Genomic DNA, 22,586 nt, shown 5'->3' on the forward strand with positions numbered 1-22,586 from the left:
AAATTAAGCTAATCCCCTTACAAATGCTTACTCTAGGGTAAAAATGTATTGCTGTAACAAACTTTTTATAAAAACATAATTAGACATGCAAAGAACAGACAGCAAAAATCCTTTTGAGACAGGGTCTTGCTATGTTGTCCAGACTGGAGTGCAGTGGCACAATCACAGCTCACTGCAACCTCCGCCTCCCAGGCTCAAGCCATCCTCCCACCTCAGCCTCCCCAGTACCTAGGACTACAGGTGTACACCACAACACCTGGCTAATTTTTGTATTTTTTGTAGAGATGGGGTTTCACAATGTTGCCTAGCCTGGTCTCGAACTCCTGAGCTCAAGTGATCCTCCTGCCTCAGCCTCCTAAAGTTGGGATTACAGGCGTGAACCACCTCACACAGCCAAAATTACCTCCTTAATTAGTTATCGCCCCCACACCTTGTCCTTTCCTCCCAAAAGAAGGCACAGAAAAAATGACAGGAGCAAAGTGTATAAATAACATTATTATTATTTTTTAACTTACTACAACTTTCCAAAGCATTTCTACATATTATCTCATTTGATCCTCTCAATATTTAAGTATAGACATGGGAAAAAATACAGAGAAATTAAGTGCCTCAAGATCATAGGATATTAAACACAGAGAATACGGGGCAGAAAAAGAAGTCTACGACTTGAGATTGAACAGAAATCCGTGATTTCTCTTATGACTTCTGGGTTTTACGTTCTAGTTCCCAACTTTTCAGATTTTTAAATTTCCCATGTTTCCTAGCACTTTTTTTTCTATGTTTTGTGTTTATCTTAGTACTTTTATAATTTCATCTTTTACATTTAACCCACCAATCCATTCAGTACTTATTTAGATATGAGATACTGCTCCAACTTTAATGAATCCTATTTATTGAATAAGCCATGTCTTCCTTATATATATTTGAAATGTCACTTGTATCGTAAATTCCTTTTTACATTTGGGTCTCCTGCTACATTTGCTGTCCATTAATTAAACTTTCTGCTACACGTAACCACACTGTTATTTAGTGAAGTTTCACAAAATATATATTTGTTTGTTTGTTTTCTGAGACAGGGTCTTGCTCTGTCCTCCAGGCTAGAGTACAGTGGCGCCACTGTGACTCACTGCAGCCTTGACCTCCCAGGCTCAAACAATCCTCCCACCTCAGCCTCCCAAATAACTGAGACTACAGATTTATGCTACATTGCCTGGCTCATTTTTAAAATTTTTTGTAAAGACAGGGTCTCAGTATATTGTCCAGGCTGGTGTTGAACTTGGCCTCCTGCCACGGCCTCTCAAAGTGCTAGGATTACAGGCATGAACCACCAGACCTGGCCACAAAATATATTTTAATAACTGTTAGGGCTAGTCCCAATTATTCTATTTCAGAATTTGCATGACTTTCCTGCTGAGTACAGCTTTAGCTATATCCAGTGGAGTCTGTCATCATGTATGTTATTATCTTCCACAATTTCAGTTTTAAAAGAATTTTATTATTTCATATAATTCAAACAGAAAACAGCAAAAAAAGAAATATACAGCTATACGAATTATTATAAGGTGAAACCCTTAAGTCCACCACCCAGGTCAGAAGACAGAATCTTGCTAACTACCCCAGAACCTCTCCAACATGCCATATAACCCCCCTTCCCTCCCTTCTTAATAGTAGCCACTATTTGGGCTTTTTTTTGGAGACAGGATCTCACTTTGTTGCCCTGGCTGGAGTATAGTTGTGTGATCATAGCTCACTGCAGCCCTGGTCTCCTGGGCTCAAGTAATCCTCCTGCCTTAGCCTCCCGAGTAGCTGGGACCATAGGCACATGCCACCATGCCTGGCTCATTTTTTTTTATTATTTTTTAAATAGAGACGAGGTCTCACTATGTTGTACAGGCTGGTCTTGAACTCCTGAGCTCAAGCAATCTTTTAGCCTCCCGAGTGCTGGGATTACAGGTGTGAGCCACTGTGCTTGGCCTATTTGGACACTTATAGTAATCACTTCTTTACTTTTCTATAATCAAATAACGGCAACTTTAAAGACTACATTTAGGCTTTTGCTTTTTCAAGTCTTTTAGCTTATAGGTTCCCACCTTCTTTTCCATGCCCTTAATATATATTCGTTGAAGACACTGGATCATTTATGCCAGAGTTGTACTAAAGTCTGGGTCTTGCTGATTATATCACTGTGGTATAGTTTAACGTGTTATTCTGCTGTTTGCATTTCCTATAAATTGGGAATTGGATCTAGAAGCATCATCAGATTGAGGTTTGATTATTTTGGCAAGACTACTTCAAAGTGGTGGTGTATTCTTTGCAAGAAGGCACATCATGTCTTGTCCCTTTATTGTGTGATCGACTATTGATGTTCAATGCCTAGATTCTTTCATTCATTAGGGGTTATAATCTTATCATTCCTTATTTATTTGTTTGTTTGTTGAAACATCTTTATAAAGGGAAACTTTGCCGTATCCACTATCATGTTACCCTGATGCAAACTGCACAGGAAATGCAAGGTAATTCCTTGATCCTTTCCTTTTGTCAGCTTTCAAAGTAATGGACTGGTTCTCTAGCATCTTTCAAAGATGACCAATTACCTTACTTTATTTGGTGTCATTATGAAGTCACAACTTAAACACTATTTCATGTGTTTGGACCCACTGCAGTTATTACCTCTAATGATACCTAAGTTTTCATCTTTGGACAACAGAGGCACTTTTTTTTTTTAAGGCTAGTCAAGTGAAGCAGTGGGAGTGGAGAAGGAACCACTAACACTCATAAATATAATAAAGACACCCAACCAAATTCTAATTTGAATGCTCTCCAAGAAGTCAAAATAAATAAAAAGATACACCAATACAACAGGTGCATTAAAAATATTACATACCTTGCTCCAAGGAGGTTTGCTAGGAATGTTAAAGACTCTTTTTCTGCTCCAGCACACTGGCTAAATGAAATAACACAATCCTCTAAAGGAGTCATTCCTGTCATTACTGGGACTGGTGTGAAGAGAGGATTCGACTTTGGATCAAACAAAGTCTGATAGTCTATGCAAGTAACCTTTTAAAAACAAAAGAAATAGTAAAGCCAACCTGAAATAAGCAACCAGTGGTTAACATTGGTTCAGGTACAGAAGCAATAATTTAGTTTTGATAAGAAGAAATTTTACTTTAATACAAACTTGTGTATGCTCATTCTCAATACATTTCATATCATAATGTTAGAGTATATATATACATACACACATATACATACATCGACTAATTACATTAGGCTATTAAAATCGGTAAGATCTATTATTAGAGTTACTGAATGTTGCTTTAAATTTCATTCCTTCTAATGTATTAGTTTATACTATTTTTCTCATAATTCTTGGAATGTTAAAAAAAAAATCAACAGTGAAATTACCAGTGATGCTTTGGTTATGAGAAAACAAGACAAATAGTATGAGATGACCCTAGAGTGACCTCCTAAGAAGGAATGTTGCTGCTGTGGCCCTGGGAAACAGTAATCTCTACTGTATCGGGATTAGGCCAAGAAGCTTGCACATTTAATTTTGAATTTCCCTTGCTAAAAGCAAAATCAAGAGTGTTCAAGTCCAAACATTGATTTACTGTAACTGAACTGTCTAAGAAATAAACATTAACCTTCTTGGCATTCAGATATCCTTCGATACTTTATTTCAACCACTAGTGTTGTCTTACCAGCCATGTATTTGTAACAACTTCTCCCACAGTGGCTTCCACTTCACACCCCAGCAGAGGAACCACAGCATAATCCGCAACAGTTCTGCTCAGAAGGGACATGATTTTCCCAGCATTTTCTTTTATGATGTTTGCGATGTTAGATTCATTTTCATTACTAAAACCCAAAACAAGGAAACTCTTTTGGCTAAATAAGCCTTCTTCAGTAATTGTAGCAACATCAGGGACACAATGACTGACAGAAGACTGGTTTTCTTCTTGCAAAGAAATGTGAGTAGAATCATTCAAGGGCTCAGCATGAGTAGAATCATTAAAGGGCCTGGCTTCAGACGTCTTAGCCTCAACTGAAAGAGAAAAGTAAATGTTTTCTAACCAACAATTTACCTTATACAGTTTACTTCCTAGCAAGGATATTAATGTAACATGGAATCTGATAATTTTGACCATACTTACAAAACTAAAGCTTACGTGTATAATAAAGGGATATGGATTCACCCCGTCTTCGGGGTTACCAAGAGTCCTTATCAGTATTACCATCATCCATTAGGAAGGACAAGAGCAATCATGTTAGTTCTAGGTATTCCTAGTATAATGGAAACTTGAATTAGTTTAAAATTATATAGCTCCAACAGGACTTAGTTCCAAAACTGGTTTAGATGATTCACCATAAAATTAAGAAACTATCATTAAGAAAAAAATTAACAAGTCTAAATGGTATAACTGTCAAGCCCTTAACATGGAAATAACTATAAGGAAGTGGCTGGCAAATCCTAAAATATTTATTGTCTACTCCTTTAGAGAAAACGTTTGCCCTGCTATGTGATTCCAACAAGGCTGGAAGCTATTCAAGAATCACTCTTTCATTTATATAAGCACTGTGACTAAGTGCTTTACAAATGCATGTAATGCTCACATAATGCTAACTGTGAGGCTGATACTATCAGTACATCCCTTTTGTACAAAAGGAGTCTCAGGCTTGAAGAGGTTATGTAACTTGCCTAAGGTCACACAGTTAAGTGGCAGAAATGAGATACAAACCAAAGTCTGTCTAACTCCAGAGTTCACACCACCATGTTATAATGCCATCTTCGTACTTCTATCCTTATCTCCAACAGACACTAGCATTTTCATTTTTAAGTAAATTGTAATATACATTAGGAACTTGTAAATTAAGTACACTGCAATATATATTAGGAACTTATGACTCCTACTAAACATAAGTATTAAAATTGTACTTATTTGCACTAAGGAAGCATAGTTTTGTCTAGGGAGTTTACTGGTCAGTAAGTCAGGAGAGCTGGGTTCTAGTTTTATAGTCTCTTTGACCCTTGGTTTCATAATATAAGGAACAAAGGGTAATAGTATACTTATAATTTACAGATATACTCATGAGAATGAATATGCTTAGATGGAATTAAAGGTGAGGCAATACTATAAAACATTCCGGAAAGTTTTTTAAACAGTTTTGTTAAAATGTAAACAGTTTGTTTTATAAGTAAAAACCTTTTTATTTTTTGCAAGTACAATTATTTTGCAGTCACATCTAGGAGAAAAAAATAACTTTTTTCGATGTCTATATGTTGTTGGTAAGATGGGAAAGAGGAAGAAATCCAGTAGAATTTTAGACTACTACTATAAAAACAAAGTAGAAATACTAAGTTCTTATAAACCATCAGTAAAACTTTGAAGTTATTAAGAGACTCACAATAAACTAACATGTTCTACAGCAGTTCTTTCCATTTATTTTAGCAGTAGGATCTCTTTTCAAACAGACCGCACCCAAAAGCCTAAGAGATACTACATAATAAACCTATCATTCAAAAAGCTCCCCTAGGGCCGGGCGCGGTGGCTCACGCCTGTAATCCCGGCACTTTGGGAGGCCGAGGTGGGTGGATCACAAGGTCAGGAGTTCAAGACCAGCCTGGCCAACATGGTGAAACCCCATCTCTACTAAAAATAGAAAAATTAGCTGGGCATGGTGGCGCGTGCCTGTAATCCCAGCTACTTGGGAGGCTGAGGCAGGAGAATCACTTGAACCCAGAAGGCAGAGGTTGCAGTGAGCCAAGACCACGCCACTGCACTCCAGCCTGGTGACAGAGCGAGACTCCATCTCAAAAAAAAAAAAAAAAAAAAAAAAACTCCCTTAAATCAAAAGCCATTTTAAGAATTAATTATAAAATACTTTATTATAGACTTTCTAAGATGCTTGGTGATCCACTGAGATTTACCATCACTTAATCCTTATAAAGTCAGTAAACCACTAGCTGTCTTAGGAAGGTTTAAGAAACTAATCACCTGCCCTACACCAAGTACCCTTGGCTGAAGGATAGTATATAAAATTGCTGGCTGGGTGCAGTGGCTCAAGCCTGTAATCCCAACATTCTGGGAGGCTAAGACAGGAGGATCACATGAGGCCAGGAGTTTGAGACCAACCTGGCCAACATGGTGAAACCCCATCTCTACTAAAAATACAAAAATTGGCTGGGCGTGGTGGTGCACACCTGTACTCCCAACTACTAAGGAGGCTGAGGGAAGAGAATTGCGTGAACTCGGGAGGAGGAGGTTGCAGTGATCCAAGCTTGTGACACTACACTCCATCCTCAGTGATATATCGAGTGAGACCCTGTCTCCAAAAAAAAAAAAAAAAAAAAAAAAAAAAATCACTTTCAGTTACACCACAGCATCCTGGAAAATTAAGATGATTTCCTGATGTGATACAATACTAAAGCATAAGTAAATGGTTTGAGAAAAGTCAATTTTATAGTACGGAAATAGTGTAAATAAAAAAGGAATGCTAGGAATTCCCTCTCTAGAAATATGGTGGGCTAGGATCTTTGAAACACTCTCACTAAAAACACTTCAAAATACAGGATAAAATATTAAAATCCAGACCACTAAAGTGGTTACTAAATCCAGAACGTTAAGTAGTTACTAAAGCTAATGGTTAGTTAAAATCTATTAAATATCTGTGCAGTAACCCAGACCCTTGGAATGTAAAGGTATCACACAAGAGATAGGAGCCAATCCTTTGGTTTCATAAAACTTAGAGGTGAAGGAGAGTATACCCTGAGAGAACAAGCCCAGAACCCATGAAGAGACATATCTTTAGTAAATAGACCAAAACTAACCAACCAACCAACAACAAATCTGCCCTGTAAAGGAAGAGGTCAAGAACACTGGCTTTGTGTCAAGGGGAAAAAACATCTCTCCTAAGAATCTGTTCATCAGAGGCTGGTCCTCAAAGTAGGTTTGGGTATAAATTCATATAGCTGGAGGTCTAAGAAACCTCCAGCCAATACACCAACTTAAAGGCGTATTGAGTCTGTAAACTCCTAGGCACCTAGCAGACCCAAACATGAACATTTTCTGGGGTAACAAACCCCTACCCCAAGTTTCTTAGAATTCCTAGAGTCCTAGTAAGTACAAGTTCACAATAAAAATCACAAAACACAAGAAAACCAGGCACCATAAACAACAGCCAACAGAACAATTCACAGATGTTTTGATAGGTTTAATGTGTTTTAAGAAATAAAGAACAAAAAATACAAATACAAAATGACAGACTTGGCTGGGTGTGGTGGCTCACACCTGCAATCCCAGCACTTTGGGCGGCTGAGGTGGGAGGACTGCTTGAGCCCAGGAGTTCAAGACCAGCCTGGGTAACATAGTAGCACCCTATCTCTATTTTTAAAAGTAAAAAAATAAATGACAGACTATTTAAAAAGCTAAAACTTCTAGGAATTGAAAAATTAATTATTAAAACAGAAAATTTAATGGATGGGTAAAACAGATTAGGCAATAGCGGAAGAGATGATTCGTGATCTGGAAAAAAATCTGAAGGAATTACACATAATAAATCACAGAAAGACAAAAAGATGGAAGATAAGGACAGGTTAAGTGACCTACATGCAAAGCAAATGGGAGTTAAGAGAATATAGAGAATGGGGGAGAGGCAATATTCAAAGAGATAATAAACATTTTTTGACCTAACAAAAAGCAAAAAATCTACTAATTCTCAGATTCAGAAGGCACAGTGAATCTCAAGCAGGACAAATAAATGGTAAAGCTCTAGGACACAAAAACCAAAAGGAAGACTATCTTAAAAACAGCCAGAGGATAAAGACAGATTACCTGTAAAGGAATGACAGACTGATATCTGACCTCCTATCCAGCAGTCAGGGAAATAGATGACAATGAAACAATATCTCTGTGCTTAAAGAAACTGTCTAGAACTGTATACCCAGCCGAAGAGTCTTAGAGAAACTAAAGGAGTTTCTAAAGGATATTGTTTTAGGAAGAAAGAAAATGATTCCAAAAGAGAGGTCTCAGATGTAAAAAGAACTGGGGAGAGCAAAGAAACAGTTAAACGTGTTAGTAAATGAAACAAATACTGACCATATAAAAGCATAATAATGCCTAATTGTAAGATGTTAAAAGATAATGAAAATACTAGACAAAATCACATAAGCTGAGTATGTTGATGAGTGGAGAGAGGGAGCAGGGCTAGTTGTGATCATTAAAGTATTTTAGGCTGGGCTCAGTGGCTCACGCCCGTAATCCCAGCACTTTGGGAGGCCAAGGCGGGTGGATCACCTGAGGTCGGGAGTTCAAGACCAGCCTGGCCAACACTGAGAAACCCCATCTCTACTAAAAATACAAAATTAGCCAGGGGTGGTGGCGCATGCCTGTAATCCCAGCTACTTGGGAGGCTGAGGCAGAAAGAATCACTTGAACCTGGGAGGCAGAGGTTGCAGTGAGCTGAGATCATGCCACTACACTCCAGCCTGCGCAACAAGAGCGAAATCCTGCTTCAAAAAAAAAAAAAAGTTTTCTAAGGTTCTTGTTTTATTCGAGGTAGATTAAAATTCTGATTAACTTCAGATTTTAAGTTATGATACACATTAAATTTACTTAAATGTATATATTTTTGGCTATATTAGGTATTTTATAAAGGCTTTTTTTTAAATAAAAAAGAAGTAATGATGTTTATAATGCTTCACTGGCAATTTACCTTACTACATGATAAGAGTACATACTGAGGCGGTAGTCCACAGTACAGTTTCATGCATTAAAGACCACAATAATCCAGTAAGAGGTATTTGTTACAAGGTTTTAATAAAAGGCTCATGATATTACAAACTCACACACAAACCAAGCAATGCCTGTATATATAACAAATCAAAATAGAGCTAGTTAGCTGGAGACAGGAGAGACGGTTAAAGGGTTCAGGACCCTCTTGTCTTGCCTGCTCAGAAAAAAAGTTATAAGGAAAACTTTAAGGAAAGAAAAAGGTTAATTTAACTTAAAATCTAGAAAACTTGGCAGAGAACACATATGTACGTATTAGGCTACTAAAATATTTCTTACTAACTACAAATACTAATCAAGCATTTCTTACCTACTGTGGAGCTATCATTTTCATATTGAGAGAGCAGATCTTCATCAGCTTGCTCATGCTTTTCACTAGGAGCAAAGTCTTTCTTAGAGAAGCTGCTGTTCTTCTTTTTTAAAAGAGCTGCTTTACTTTCAGGCTGATGTGAAACTGGAATTTCCACTGGCTGGTAATTAGCATGGATATATGGTTCTTCAGAAAGCATATAACCTTTACTGAAACACTCTAGCAACCACTTTGCTCCCACTACATGAGGCCTACAAAAATAGCACATAGTTATGTATTAGTGCAAGCTATAAAGACCATCATCCCACTTGTCATGCAGTTTCCAGAACTGCGTGGATATGCAATTTTAAGAAAAATTATGTAGTAGAAATTGCTTTGAATTAAAAACGAAAAAAACCTGTGGGCTGATTTATTCCAAAACTGCTTCAATTCATCATCATAATCTCCCACAATAACATGAGTTACATCTTCATTTAGCTGGTTAAAACGAACTCCACCTCCACTGTTAATAAGTCTTCTCAGTTTATCTAGCTTTCTGCCACTAAAACCGCAAAGATATATCTGCAAGAAAGAAAATATTTAATATACATAACATGCTTTCTCTCAATAGAAAAAAACTAAAAATATCTAAATCCACTGTGTATAAATAAGACAACTTGTGTACATTTAAGATATATGAATAAATACATTCTGAAACTTTTGATTTTTTAACAGTTCTGCAACTTTGAGCTTTTAATCACTCTTTACAATCTCATACAGCATTATCTTTCACAGTAGATACTTGATAAGTATTTTGTGGCTATAAATAAAATAGAAGCCAGAGTCCAACATCTTCTAAATATTAGTGCATACCAATTTCTAAAATGCAGGTAACTTCTTTAACTGTGAAGCTTACTTGTAAATTTTAAAGTAATTATAAAAGTAAACTGTAGTTAACTGTCTGAATTCTGAACACCTGGGCTTAAATTGTGTGTGTGTGTGTGTGTGTGTGGGCGGGGGCGGGAGGGGGTTGTTTTTTCCAGCTGCCTATGATTAACGAAAATAGGCAAGTTGCTTAAGCTCTTTAAATCAATTTTCTTACCTATAAATTGATGTTACCTTACTCACAGAGTTGACTGAACAAAAAATATATATAAGTCAAAGAACTGAACACAATGCTTTGAGGATAACATGTATGCAGTAATTTATTTTTAGCTATCAGTATATATATATTTAAACCAATTTAATCAATATAAAATCATTTTACCTCTATTTTACATAAGGTGCCCTTAAAAAAATTTAAGTATGACAAATCTACTCCAAACTGCATTTATACCCCAAATTAAATCACCCCCATTACTAGAATATATTTTAACAAATATTTGGAATCATATACTTTCTATATGTAAGAAATAATTAAAAGCTATATCTAGAATTAGTCTAGGATAAAACATCATACACAACACCTCTGGGCCAGGTGTGGTGGCTCATGCCTGTAATCCCAACACTCTGGGAGGCCAAGGTGGGCAGACTGCTTGAGGTCAGAAGTTCAAGACCAGCCTGGCCAATATGGTGAAACCCTCACCTCTACTAAAAATAGAAAAATTAGCATGCACCTGTAATCCCAGCTACTTAGGAGGCTGAGGCAGGAGAATCGCTTGAACCTAAGAGGAAGATGTTGCAGTGAGCTGAGATCACGCCACTGCACTCCAGCCTGGGCGACAGAGCAAGTCTCTGTCTCAAAACAAAAACAAAAAACCCACCTTTTGTAAGTTGGCAAGTTTAAAAAAAAAAAAAGGTAATTTGCCGAATTTCCCTTTTTTTTTTTTTTAAATTTTGAGATGGAGTTTCACTCTTGTTGACCAGGCTGGAGTGCAATGGCGCAATCTCGGCTCACTGTAACCTCCGCCTCCTGGGTTCAAGTGATTCTCCTCCCTCAGCCTCCCAAGCAGCTGGGATTACAGGTGCCTGCCACAACGCCCAGCTAATTTTTTTTGTATTTTTAGTAGAGACAGGGTTTCACCATGTTGGCCAGGCTGGTCTCCAACTCCTGACCTCAGGTATCTGCCCACCTTGGCCTCCCAAAAGTGCTGGGATTACAGGCATGAGCCACCAAGCCCAGCTCCAATTTCCCTTCTTAACAATAAGGTAGGGTTAAATTTTTGCTACTCTGTGAAAATTAGTGCACAGCCAAGTCATTCTACAAATAGGAATACATTAAGTATTCCAATCTAAGACAGCGGAAAAAGTATAGCATATGCTGTTTCCATCAACAAACTTATAAGACAGTTATTCATATACTAAAAAATTAAATAACCCAAGAAATACCAAACAAAGCAGTGGCTCTAATGGTGAGGAATACAGACTTTGGAGTAGATAACTGGCCACTTAATGTCTCTCTGTGTGACTCTGAACAAGAATTTTAATTCTCTAAGTCTTACCCTCAAGATAATATCCATTTTAGAGTTATTTGTGGGACTTAAATGCGATTATATATATATATTAACACACATAAAATGATTAGCACAGTGTCTAATACACTGTAAACACTTAGATGATAGTTTAAAGTCCAAACCTGGGCAACATAGTGAGACCTTGTCTCTACAAAAAAATTTTAAAAATTAGCCAGGTGTAATGGCACATGCCTGTAGTTCTAACTGCTCGGGAGACTGAGGGGTGGCTGATGCCCAGGAGTTCGAGGTTACAGGAAGTTATGATTGTGCCACTGCATCCCAGCCTGGGCAACAGAGTGAGACCCTATCTCAAAAAAATTAAAAAAAAAAAAAATCCAATAAGTTGTTCAGAAACTAAGCGCTCTCGAAATATAGCAGATGAAAAGATTAATGTAGTTAGGAGGGTTCAGAGAAGAGTTAAAACCTGAAATGAACTTTTAAAAGATAACAGAGGAAGATACCTTGCAGGCAGAGGGACTCTCGCAGCCAAAGGATGGACATGGTCTAGTAAGTGCATCTACTTAGCTAGAGTGGAGGGTTTACATAGATAGTAAGGAGCAAGCCCAACTCTGAAGGGTCTTCAAAGTCAGGCTAGGAAATGCTAATGTATATCATCTACTGCATGTATTATATAATAAAGACGTACCCGACAACCATCTAATAAATCTTCAGGTGCTTGAAATGCACTGACATCCAGATTTTCTAGATTTTCAAGTGTAGGCTCCAGTTTGCTGTTAAGTGAATTACATATTGATTCACTTACGCAACTTGCATTTATGTTGGAAATATTGCTGACATCTGAAAGAGTACGACCTACATATTTTGAAAACGTATAAATTTATGGGAGATAAAATAATCATGATTACATATTGTCTATGGATTAACTTTTCTTACAAATATAGGGCAATAAATAACTTCCAAAGTAAGATTCAGGGGTGTTTACTGAAATCTTAGTGGCAAAGTATAAAAAGGGAAAATGAAATTAATTAAGCCTCCTATCTTATTTAAATGAAAATAGATTTAACACATTTTCTTAATAGTGTCTTGTTTCCCATAAAAATCTGAAGTTGCTGACTTTAAGGTCCAAGAAGCTTACATTTGAAAAAATATTTTAAACATTTTGCCAACACGACACATACAAAATAGAAATGGTTTTAATTTTTATACAAATACAGATGATCTATAACAACTGCAGCAAAACTGTAAATTAAGGAAAGATTAATATATGCATGTAATGTTTAAAAGATTAATACTTTTATCTTAAGCCTCCAGCTACCATTGTTCTTAATTTCTTTGATCATCTTTTGCATTACATCATAAAAGACAGCATTCATTCATTCTAAAAGAAAATTACGAACAGTTCAGTGCTAACTTTTTATACAATTTGACTATTATACAATTATGCCTAGAAGCACAGCAAACAAGAAAAAGAAATTCCCTATCTCAGTGATCCTATTAACATACTGATTATTACATAGAAATATGACTATCTTCAGAATAATTATTTTAATCTCAATGAGACTCACTATCAATTGTGTTGATCTGGCTGGTAGGAGTTGAAGAATTGGGCATAGTCTTTGCTTCTGGTCTAGGTTCTGTCTTGTATATGGATTCATCCTGACAAAAACCTTTCTCAATACTGTCAAAAAACCACTGTGTGGTCACACAGTGTACATTCCATCTCTTGGCACACTCATACTTCTGACCTGTGGCGTTCATTAAGAAAGAAATAGAGAAAATAGAAGAAACCAAGAAATGAAAACCATTACAATCTATCTTTGCAGAAATATTCAAATTATAACAGGTTAATTTTTTTTTTTTTTTTGAGATGGACTCTCACTCTGTTGCCCAGGCTGGAGTACGGTGGTGAGATCTTGGCTCACTGCAACCTCCACCTCCCTCCTGTTCAAGCGATTCTCCTGCCTCAGCCTCCTGAATAGCTAGGATTACAGACACGTGCCACCATGTCTGGCTAATTTTTTTGTATTTTTAGTAGACACGGGGTTTCACCATGTTGGCTAGGCTGGTCTCAAACTCCTGACCTCAGGTGATTCGCCTGCCTTGGCCTCCCAAAATGCTGGGATTACAGGCGTGAGCAACCGCACCCGGCTATAACAGGTTATTTCAAAAACCTATCAACAAAATTAAAGTTACCAGTACTTACTCTTAAACAGTATGCTACATAGTTTATTACAAAGTAGTATTTTAGCTTATTGCCTAATTATATTTTCTATGTGTTGTATAAATACATATGCCATGTGAGAGGTTTTATCTTTTATACAAACTGCAGGAAGACAGGAGCAACTGTGGGGTAACTTAATTAATATTGGACTTGGGTTTGCATATAGGCTCCATCACTTAATTTCTTTAAACCAGCTTGTACAATGTGAAAATTGTAAATTTGTGCTATATAATAAATCCCAACTTTGAACAGACTATTCCAATGTCAACAGGCTTCTACTTAAAGTCCAGGACAGATAAGCCAAAAGATAAATTATATTGAAAATATGTATCTTTTATTACCTTAAAAATCTTCAACACAATGTATTTTGAAGCAGTATCACAGAGGAATTGAGGTCAATATGTCACATGAAAGGTTTTTTGGCATTCTTGAGAGAATCAACAATGAACTGTCTTCAGATTCAGAAAAAGAACAGCAGTATCAACTCTACTCACAGTGATCCTATCACAATCAGCCATACTCAAAGTTCTGACTTAAGGACAATTACCATTTAATCGTAATTTCTTCTCAATCTAGGTAGCTTAGTAAAACACAGTATACATATAAAGGGCAATAATAAAAACATTAACAAAACTCATCTTTTATCAATTTGTGTATATCTTAAGAGTGCTGATAAAAAATTATCCAGAATAATGTTATGTAACACCAAACTTAATAGCAATTTTAAAGAATTTTTCTTGTTCGTAATGTCTTTTTCATTTTTTACTGCCTCATGTGCCGCAAGGTGTGTCTTCCAGTTAAAACTTTGCAAGATGTTAGAGAAAACATCTTTGCAAGATGTTAGAGAAAACAGTATCAAACTAGATTAATGACATGTCAGAAGTAAAAGCTGTTCTGTAAAGATTTTAAAATATTAAATACTAGTGGCTGGGCACGGTGGCTCATGCCTGTAATCCCAGGACTTTGGGAGGTCGAGGTGGGCAGATCAATTGAGGTCAGTTAGAGACCAGTCTGGCCAACATGGTGAAAGCCCGTCTCTACTAAAAATAAAAAGTTATTCAGGCGTGGTGGCAGGTGCCTGTAATCCCGCTATTCGGAAAGCTGAGTTGGGAGAATCACTTGATCAAGGGAGGCAGAGGTTGCAGTGAGCTGAGATTGTGCCACTGCCCTCCAGCCTGGGCAACAGAGCAAGATTCTGTCTCAAAATAAATAAATAAATAAATAAAAATAAAATATTAAATACTAGAGAAAATGTTTCATTTGTCCCTTTGTGAAACACAGTTTTACCTTTTGGTTCTTGCACAATGAGGTGTGTACATTCATTCATTTTCAACTGTCCCATGTATTGACCTCCATGCTTAACTGTGAGTTGCTGAACTTCTTTCCTGTCTAAGCCACATAAGCCAGTCACACAGATTATGCAACCAAGAAAAATAGGACACTTGAAATCTTCCATGTTTATATCAGTATATCTAGTTATTTTTCTGTGGGAATCAAATGGTTAAAAAAGAACATATTAAATTTACCAGAAGAATAATGAAAAACAACACAAATATCACTATTGCTTCTCTCATTTTTTAGGATTTATAATCTTTTTTTTACAAAGGAGAACCACCAAAACAGAATTACACTAATTGCTCACCTAGTTCAATAACATGTCTCTAATACAAAGTAATTGTTTCAGATACAGTCTCTCAAAACCATTTTAAGGGAAAAATATATATTTCCTTAACTCTAGCCCTTGCTGGTCATAGTATATTTTCCGAAATGATAAGTCTGAATCTCTACTTAAAAACCCAAAGGTAATTTGGTTGCCTATTAGATAAATGAACTTTTTAATCTTTCCATTATTCTATACAAGTAAAAGCAATGATTTTTGGCAAAATACCAACAAAAATATCATTATTCTGTTGCCATGCTAGGGAGGTGTGCTGATGAAGTAATCACATTGGGAATGAGAGTTGCTGACATGGAGACATATTTGGGATATGCTGGATGGTGTTGAAAACAAGCCCAGAAAAATGCCAATATAATTCGTATGCCAATACAATTCTGTGGTGTGTGGTCTTGTGGTTGTTTATCTAGTTGCAGGGGAAACTGAAGTGTGCCCCTTGAAATAGGCTCTAAGCTCCATGAGGGAAGTGACTATCTTGTTTTGCTTACTACATATACCTAATGCCTAGCTCAGGTCAGATACGTAAAATGGGCTCAATTAGCATTTATTAAATGATCACATCTCAGCTGATGACTTGCATATGTTTATATTCAACCTTACATATGCCATCTTTTGGAAGGAATGCAACTGCCAAAATGACTAATTTATTATCTATCTTAACATATGGGAATGGTGTTGAAGGATAATGCAACATAAAAGCTACAGAATTGCCAAACTCGTTTTCTCAATTATTTCAGAAATATTTACAGCTGAGAACTTTATCACCAAAGCATTTCTTACTCTGTAGCTAATGCTAAACCCTTGGCCCATTCTATGCCTGTCAACTTATATCTTGGTAATAAGAGCTTGTAGATTCTGCTCTTCCGTTTTCGCTGGAGAAAAGAGTAATGACACTATTTTTTTCCCTGAATAGTAAGTCCAAAGAGTATATCACATGCCAAAAATGATTGAATGCATCATTTTTTCAAATCTAGAAAATATAAAAATGTCTTTCTTACTTCTCTTGTGACTTCTCCCAAAGTGTTTTTATCCAAGAGGGAAGCAAAATAGGTTTCTTCAGGTTTGCAGCAACTAAATATTTTTTGCTACCAACTTCTCCTGCAATAAGGTGAGTTACTGATACATTAAGGTCTCTGTATACTCGTCCGCCCATCATTTGTACATATTTATGAACTTCTTCCTGCAGCCCCAAAAGAGAACACATTAATGCTGAAGCAAACAATATTGCTTCCACTTTTATACACTATCTCATAAATACATTTTGCTGTTGACAGTTTGAATACATAAGTGTTACATAACATTATAAAGTTAAATAATTAACCAAATTATTTTTTGGGAGATAAGTATGAATTATATTTTTAAAATATTATTTTCCTATATTTATCCCTTTCAACTCCATGAATGTATTAAACTATTATACAAAGGATGTATAAATCTTTGCTTCTATATATTTTAATATACATGTGTATTTTTAACATAAATTATATCTATATAATATATAAATATTTATTTTTAGCCAGGCTTGGTGGTGCATGCCTGTAATTCCAGCTACTCGGGAGGCTGAGGCATGAAGATTACTCGAGCCCAGGAAATCAAGGTTGCAGTGAGTTGTGATTGTGCCACTGCACTCCAGCGTGGGTGACAGTAAGACCCTGTCCCAAATATATATATGTATTTCTATAGCTCTCTCTTAGAATGCTTTTTTTTTTTTTCCAAAACGAAATCTTGCTCTGTCACCCAGGCTGGAGTGCAGTGGCGTGATGTTGGCTCACTGCAACCTCCACCTCCCCAATTCAAACGATTTAGAATCCTTTTTTTTAAAGACTGTCCACCTATAGTGGAAAAATGTAAGTGATTAAAAAATGAGTGTCCTTTTAAATTAAAACAAAAAATTTCAATTAGCCAGTTTTCAACAAAACAAATTCTACTATATTCAATTTACTTAAAAAATGTACATGTATACATATATACACACTGTGGTTGTATACTGAACTTTGTTAAAAGTCACGAACAATAAGCGGAAAGTCTTTTAAGCTATCTTCTATGCAGTGAAAAATTAAGAATAAGAGATAGATATATAAATTGATCAATCATCATGAGATCAATATCTACCCTTTTTTCTTTTTCCAGACTTGTACAAGATATGGTTACATCAGACATAACCATATTATAAACTGGATGTTCGGCTCTTGGGACACATCGCTGGTGGTGCATACAAAATATGACTACTTGAGGACCAACAATTCTGCAGCCAAGCTACAAAAAAGAGAAAAGTTTAAATGAGTTAAGAAGGAAAAGACCACCAGTCTTACAAAATTACATTTTGTAACATTCACCAATTCTTTACCAAAGTTGATGACCACTGTAGAGAAATCAGCAAATCATTACAAGAAAAAAATAAAGACGACTATATAATTTCTCAGAGATACTATACATTAAACACTCACACACAAAAGCAAATCAAACAATGCAAGCTATCAAAAGAAATAAACTTCAGGCCAGGCACAGTGGCTCACGCCTGTAATGCCAGCACTTCAGAGGAGGCCGAGCAGGGGTGGATCACCTGAGGTCAGGAGTTCGAGACCAGCCTGGCCAACATGGTGAAACCCCGTCTCTACTAAAAATACAAAAATTAGTCGGGTGCAGTGGCGGGCACCTGCAGTCCCAGTCTCTAGGGAGGCTGAGGCAAGAGAATTGCTTGAACCCAGGAGGCGGAGGTTGCAGTGAGCTGAGATCACGTCACTGCACTCCAGCCTGGGCGACAGAGTGAGACCCTATAACAAAAGAAAAAAAAAAAAAAGAAAAGAAAAGAAATAAACTTCAAAAGCCCCTTTCACTGAAAACTGCCTTACTGCTTACACCTATAAGCCCAATATTTTGGGAGGCTGAGGTGGGAGGATCACTTGAGTGCAGGAGTTCAAGACCAGCCCAGCCTGGCCAACATCGAGAAACCCTTTCTCTACTAAAAATAAAAAAATCAGCCGGGTGTGTATATACATCTGTAAACCCAGCTACTCAGGAGGCTAAGGCACAAGAATCACTTGAACCAAGGAAGCAGAAGTTGCAGTGGGCTGAGATTGTGCCACTGCACTAAAGCCTGGGCAACAGAACAAGACTCTGTCTCCAAAAAACAAAAACAAAAACAAACAAACAAACAAAAAAAGCCTACTGTAACATAATTAGCCTTTCAATCCTGGTCTTGCCAAACCAAAAGAATTCCAATGTACTCATAAGTTGCATAGTACTTCATAATCCGCAAAGAATGTATGTCCACTAAAGCAAAGATAAACCAAAAAATAGACTACCAAAGGTACACACTAGAAGTCAGCAAACCTTTTTGAGGTGATCAAAGACAACGCCACTAAAAGGGTCACAGATATAAAGTGATCTATCATTCTCCTTTATCTTCAATGCCTCTTCTTCTGTAATAATCTGAAGATATTCTTCTGATTGGAATTCTTTTATGGACTGAAAGAAAAAATAAAATAAGAATGTACCTGAAATTACTCTCCTGTATTTAGGTCCTATTCAAATTCCATCTCAAATCCAGCCTTTTCCCCATTGAAAGCCACCATCACATCTCACTTAGACCTCTGCAGAAGGCTCCCAAGTGGTCTCTTTTTCCCTTCCTTGCCCTAAATCTGTTCTCTACACAGCAGCTAATAATCTTTTCAAAAACACAAGTCAGATCATGTCACTATCTGCTCAAAACCTAATGTCTTCACACCACACCCAGAATAAAATCCACATTTCTTACTACAGCCTTCAAAACAACACAGTCTGGTTTCCTGCCTATCTTTCCACCTTTACTTCTCATCTCCCTTGCTTATTCTATTCCAGCCACTCCCGCTTTCTTGCCAACCCTGGAACAAGCCAACCATAACCTCATTTAGAGGCTCTGCTCTTGATCTTGCAGCACAGAATACTTTTTTTCCAGGTTTTCACCTGACTTAATCCCCCACTTCAATCAGGTCTGCTTAAATGTCACCTCCCCAGAGATGCCCATCCTAATCAGGCTTTCTCAAATACCCTTCCTCTACCCTTCTAGTCTATTCTATTTAAAAATACATATTTATATATATATATATAGTTTTTGTCTCTCTCCCCTGGAAGTTTCTATGTATCTTGTTTGCTACTATATCCTGACACCCAGTAAGCACTCAGAAATGTTCTGAACCAATTTTGAGGTCCTTATGTTAAATACAGTAATCCCTTTAAAACTGTAAGTCAGATCATGTTTACTCTTCTGATTATCAACCCTCCAATGGCTCTCCACTGAGAGAAAAATGGCCCACAAGGCCCTACATGACCTCTTTACCATTATTCTCTAACGCATTCCTTAGTACTCTTCCCCCATCCCTCACTCACTACACAACAGTACACTAAACTTGGATAGAGACTACAGGCACTTTCCCAGGGACTGTATAAGGTTGCTCTCTCTGCCTGCAACATTCTTCTCCAGATATCTGCAAGGCTATCTCACCTCCTTCACGTTTACTCAATATCTTTTTCTTCATAAAGCCTACCCTGATCACACCCTATTTAAGATTATAACCCCCTTCTCTTCCCACCCCAAGAAACATCCTCTGGAACACCTTAACGTGTTTTGCTTTTTTCTCTTCCTAATTTATCATGTCTGATTAGTGTCTATGTCTTCCTGCTAGAACGTAAGCTCTGAAAGAACAGAAATCTTTGCCTGTTCTCATCACTGATACATCCCAAGTACTAGAGAAGTGCCTATCAAATCATGAACACTTCAATAAATACTTGCTGAATGAATGAAGTTTAAAAAAATCTGCTACAAATGCTTCTCAAACTTTAATGCACACTGAAGATCTTGTTAGAAATGCAGATTCTAAGTCTGGGTTGGAGGCCAAGATTCTGCATTTCGAAGAAACTTCCAGGCCATGCTGATACTGCTGGGTTCTGTGAGAAGCAAGGATCTACATCACCCCTACTATCATCCAATTATTATACTGTACATAATAAAACATAATTTTTAACAATTAACCAAAAAATTTTCAAGTATGACCAGTACACAACTGACTCAAATTTCTACAGCACGCAAAGGACCACTCTGGCTAGGAGACAAATGAAAGCAACTTAATTTCCAAGAACTGTAGGTCAGCCACATTAAACAGCAATGTGATAATAGACTTCCAGCCCCCCGAAATACATAATGATGTACTTAGATCAATTCAAAAATATGTGATAATGATATATCTGTATTAATGTAGACTAGAAAATTATTATGAAAGTGAAATATCTACTTCTAAGACATAAAGCCCAACAAATCAAAAACACTTAAAAGCAAGAAAATGAATTCACGGTTTTAAGATGTTTTCAACTCTTACCTCGAGAGCTTTAAAAAAACATTTGGAATTGTCTGAAGACTTTAAAAACTTCACAAAAAACGGTTCTTTGTCATTTCTGGACATTTCTGAACTGTCAAAATAAAGGAACCATTAACAAGAACAAAACCACATTAGATATAAAGTTGCATGTTTAACCCACCTATTTTTCTGTGCAGACAAGAATGCCTAAAGACAGACATTCTGGCTCTGCCCGTGAATTCGTCAACGGCATTTGTAAGAAACCCTGGAACTTGGACAAAGCCAAGGTAAAAGATGACAACACCAATCCTTGCAAATCAGACAGCAAAATTAACCCGAATTGAATACACTGAGGAAGGCCCTGCTATGAAGGCTCTAAGCCCTTTAGGCCAATGGACATTCAATTGCACTTGTTTTAAGGATACACAGAGTGTATCTGTCCCTGCGGATACCCACGGCCTGCGAGGTACGTTCATCCCTCAGTAAATAGATTTTAAATATAAACATGGAAGCCAGTTAGCATGGTCTTGGCCCTGCATAAGGCTAGATGCTCCGGTTCCCATCTCCAGGAAAAGGCCTGGCTCTGGGATCACGGAAGCCACGTCCTCTCGGCGTCAAAGGCCCACCCGCCGGCTCCAGGGCCAGTTACCAGGACAGGAAAAGAGGGTCCTGAAGGCCACAGAAGGCATCGCGAACCCCAGTTGGGGCTGGGAAGGAGCTGTGTCCCCACTCCGCGCCTCACTTACCTCGTTGGAGCCTCGGGGTCTCCGGGCGGCGAGTCGGGGGACGCGCTGGCCGCAGGGCGGTGGCTGGGGTCGGGCGCCAGCCCGGCGCACAGCCCCCTCCCCCGACTCGGCGCCGCCCCTACCCGAAAGCAAACGCTGGAGAACCCGGAAATTGCCCAGAACGGGAACCGACTTTCGCGCCAACCGCGCGGCCGCGCTTGCCTTTTCCGGTGGAAGTGACGCCATCGGCAGCTGCAGCAGAAGAGCGGAAATGTCAAAATTGGAGGTGAGCAGTCTGGGGGCGGTGGGGCTTCAGGGAAAGCTTGGGCCGGACCCTTTGGGTTTAGGGCTTTGCTGGTAGGGCCTAGTCTCCGCTGCGAGTAGGCCCAGCGCCGTCGGTTCAAGAGGTAGGACCACAGGCCAGGAATACTCCTTTACTGTTAAAAAAGCCAGGGAAAGAAAGGATTTCCTCAATAGATATTTATTTTACACCTGTCTTATACCAGGCATGCACGGGAAAAGGTATTATCCAAAACAATTCCGTGAGGCAAATAGTGGTAGTTCCATTTTGTAGATGTAAAAACGGAGGAAGTTAAATGATGGGTTCAAGGGCACACGGCTAGTAGGTAGTAGAATTAATACTGCATCCAGGTCTTCTGACTACGGACTGGGTGGTTTCCCTCCAACACAGCAGGAATAGAATCACCGCCTAACACAGCCACAAGATGGCAAGGGAAGAAAGGATGACTTATTACACAGCTAATGCAAAGGGATCTTTGTCAAGATCTTCAATGGTCTCCCCTCCTCCTCCCCTTCAGTGGACATCGCCGTTCTCTTTCTCTGCATCTGCCTCAGTACTGGGGAGATTCTGGGACTGAACCTAAGGTTCAGATGGCAGAGAGCAAAGGGAGAGGGGATAAGATGGGCCTGCCAAACCTTAGTGATAACCAGCGGAAAACTGATTCGTTGTTGCTTCTTTTCATTTTATTCTTTTTTTAAAAATTTTTTTCTTATTTTATAAAATCTAGCCACTATACTAATGAGGATCATTTTATTCTTCACTGCTGAGATTGAGAAAATGACTTTGGATTTACTAATGTAAAAGTATAATACCATGTCCCTTGATTGTTTTTGTTTTTC

General features: G+C 37.8%; 2 protein-coding genes across 6 annotated transcripts in view; one reads left to right on the plus strand and one right to left on the minus strand.

Annotated features, from left to right (window-relative positions):
* TOPBP1 (DNA topoisomerase II binding protein 1) overlaps positions 1-21,692 on the minus strand; it is a 61,491-nt gene extending 39,799 nt beyond the window's left edge. Inside the window, exons 1-12 of one of the 3 annotated variants that reach the window (XM_009446506.5) lie at positions 21,468-21,687; positions 20,743-20,833; positions 18,722-18,856; positions 17,501-17,644; positions 16,387-16,568; positions 15,001-15,197; positions 13,058-13,237; positions 12,178-12,329; positions 9,497-9,660; positions 9,100-9,350; positions 3,702-4,045; positions 2,885-3,057 (exon numbers count right to left, since the gene is read on the minus strand). In XM_009446506.5, the coding sequence (XP_009444781.4) occupies positions 2,885-3,057; positions 3,702-4,045; positions 9,100-9,350; positions 9,497-9,660; positions 12,178-12,329; positions 13,058-13,237; positions 15,001-15,197; positions 16,387-16,568; positions 17,501-17,644; positions 18,722-18,856; positions 20,743-20,826 (2,006 nt within the window). In that variant the 5' untranslated portion in view covers positions 20,827-20,833; positions 21,468-21,687. Of the gene's footprint in view, positions 1-2,884; positions 3,058-3,701; positions 4,046-9,099; positions 9,351-9,496; positions 9,661-12,177; positions 12,345-13,057; positions 13,238-15,000; positions 15,198-16,386; positions 16,569-17,500; positions 17,645-18,721; positions 18,857-20,742; positions 20,834-21,467 lie in introns of all 3 variants that reach the window. The other 2 variants (XM_516761.9, XM_063806230.1) reach the window with 2 other exon arrangements.
* Positions 21,625-22,586, plus strand: part of LOC743715 (serotransferrin) — a 51,340-nt gene continuing 50,378 nt past the window's right edge. For 2 of the 3 annotated variants that reach the window (XR_010155337.1, XM_054681372.2), the window contains exon 1: positions 21,658-21,732. The gene's annotated coding sequence lies outside the window, so the exon portion shown is untranslated. Of the gene's footprint in view, positions 21,733-22,586 lie in introns of all 3 variants that reach the window. The other variant, XR_010155336.1, reaches the window with a different exon arrangement.

Source organism: Pan troglodytes, chromosome 2 (genome assembly GCF_028858775.2).
Source record: "Pan troglodytes isolate AG18354 chromosome 2, NHGRI_mPanTro3-v2.0_pri, whole genome shotgun sequence".
NCBI lineage: Eukaryota > Metazoa > Chordata > Mammalia > Primates > Hominidae > Pan > Pan troglodytes.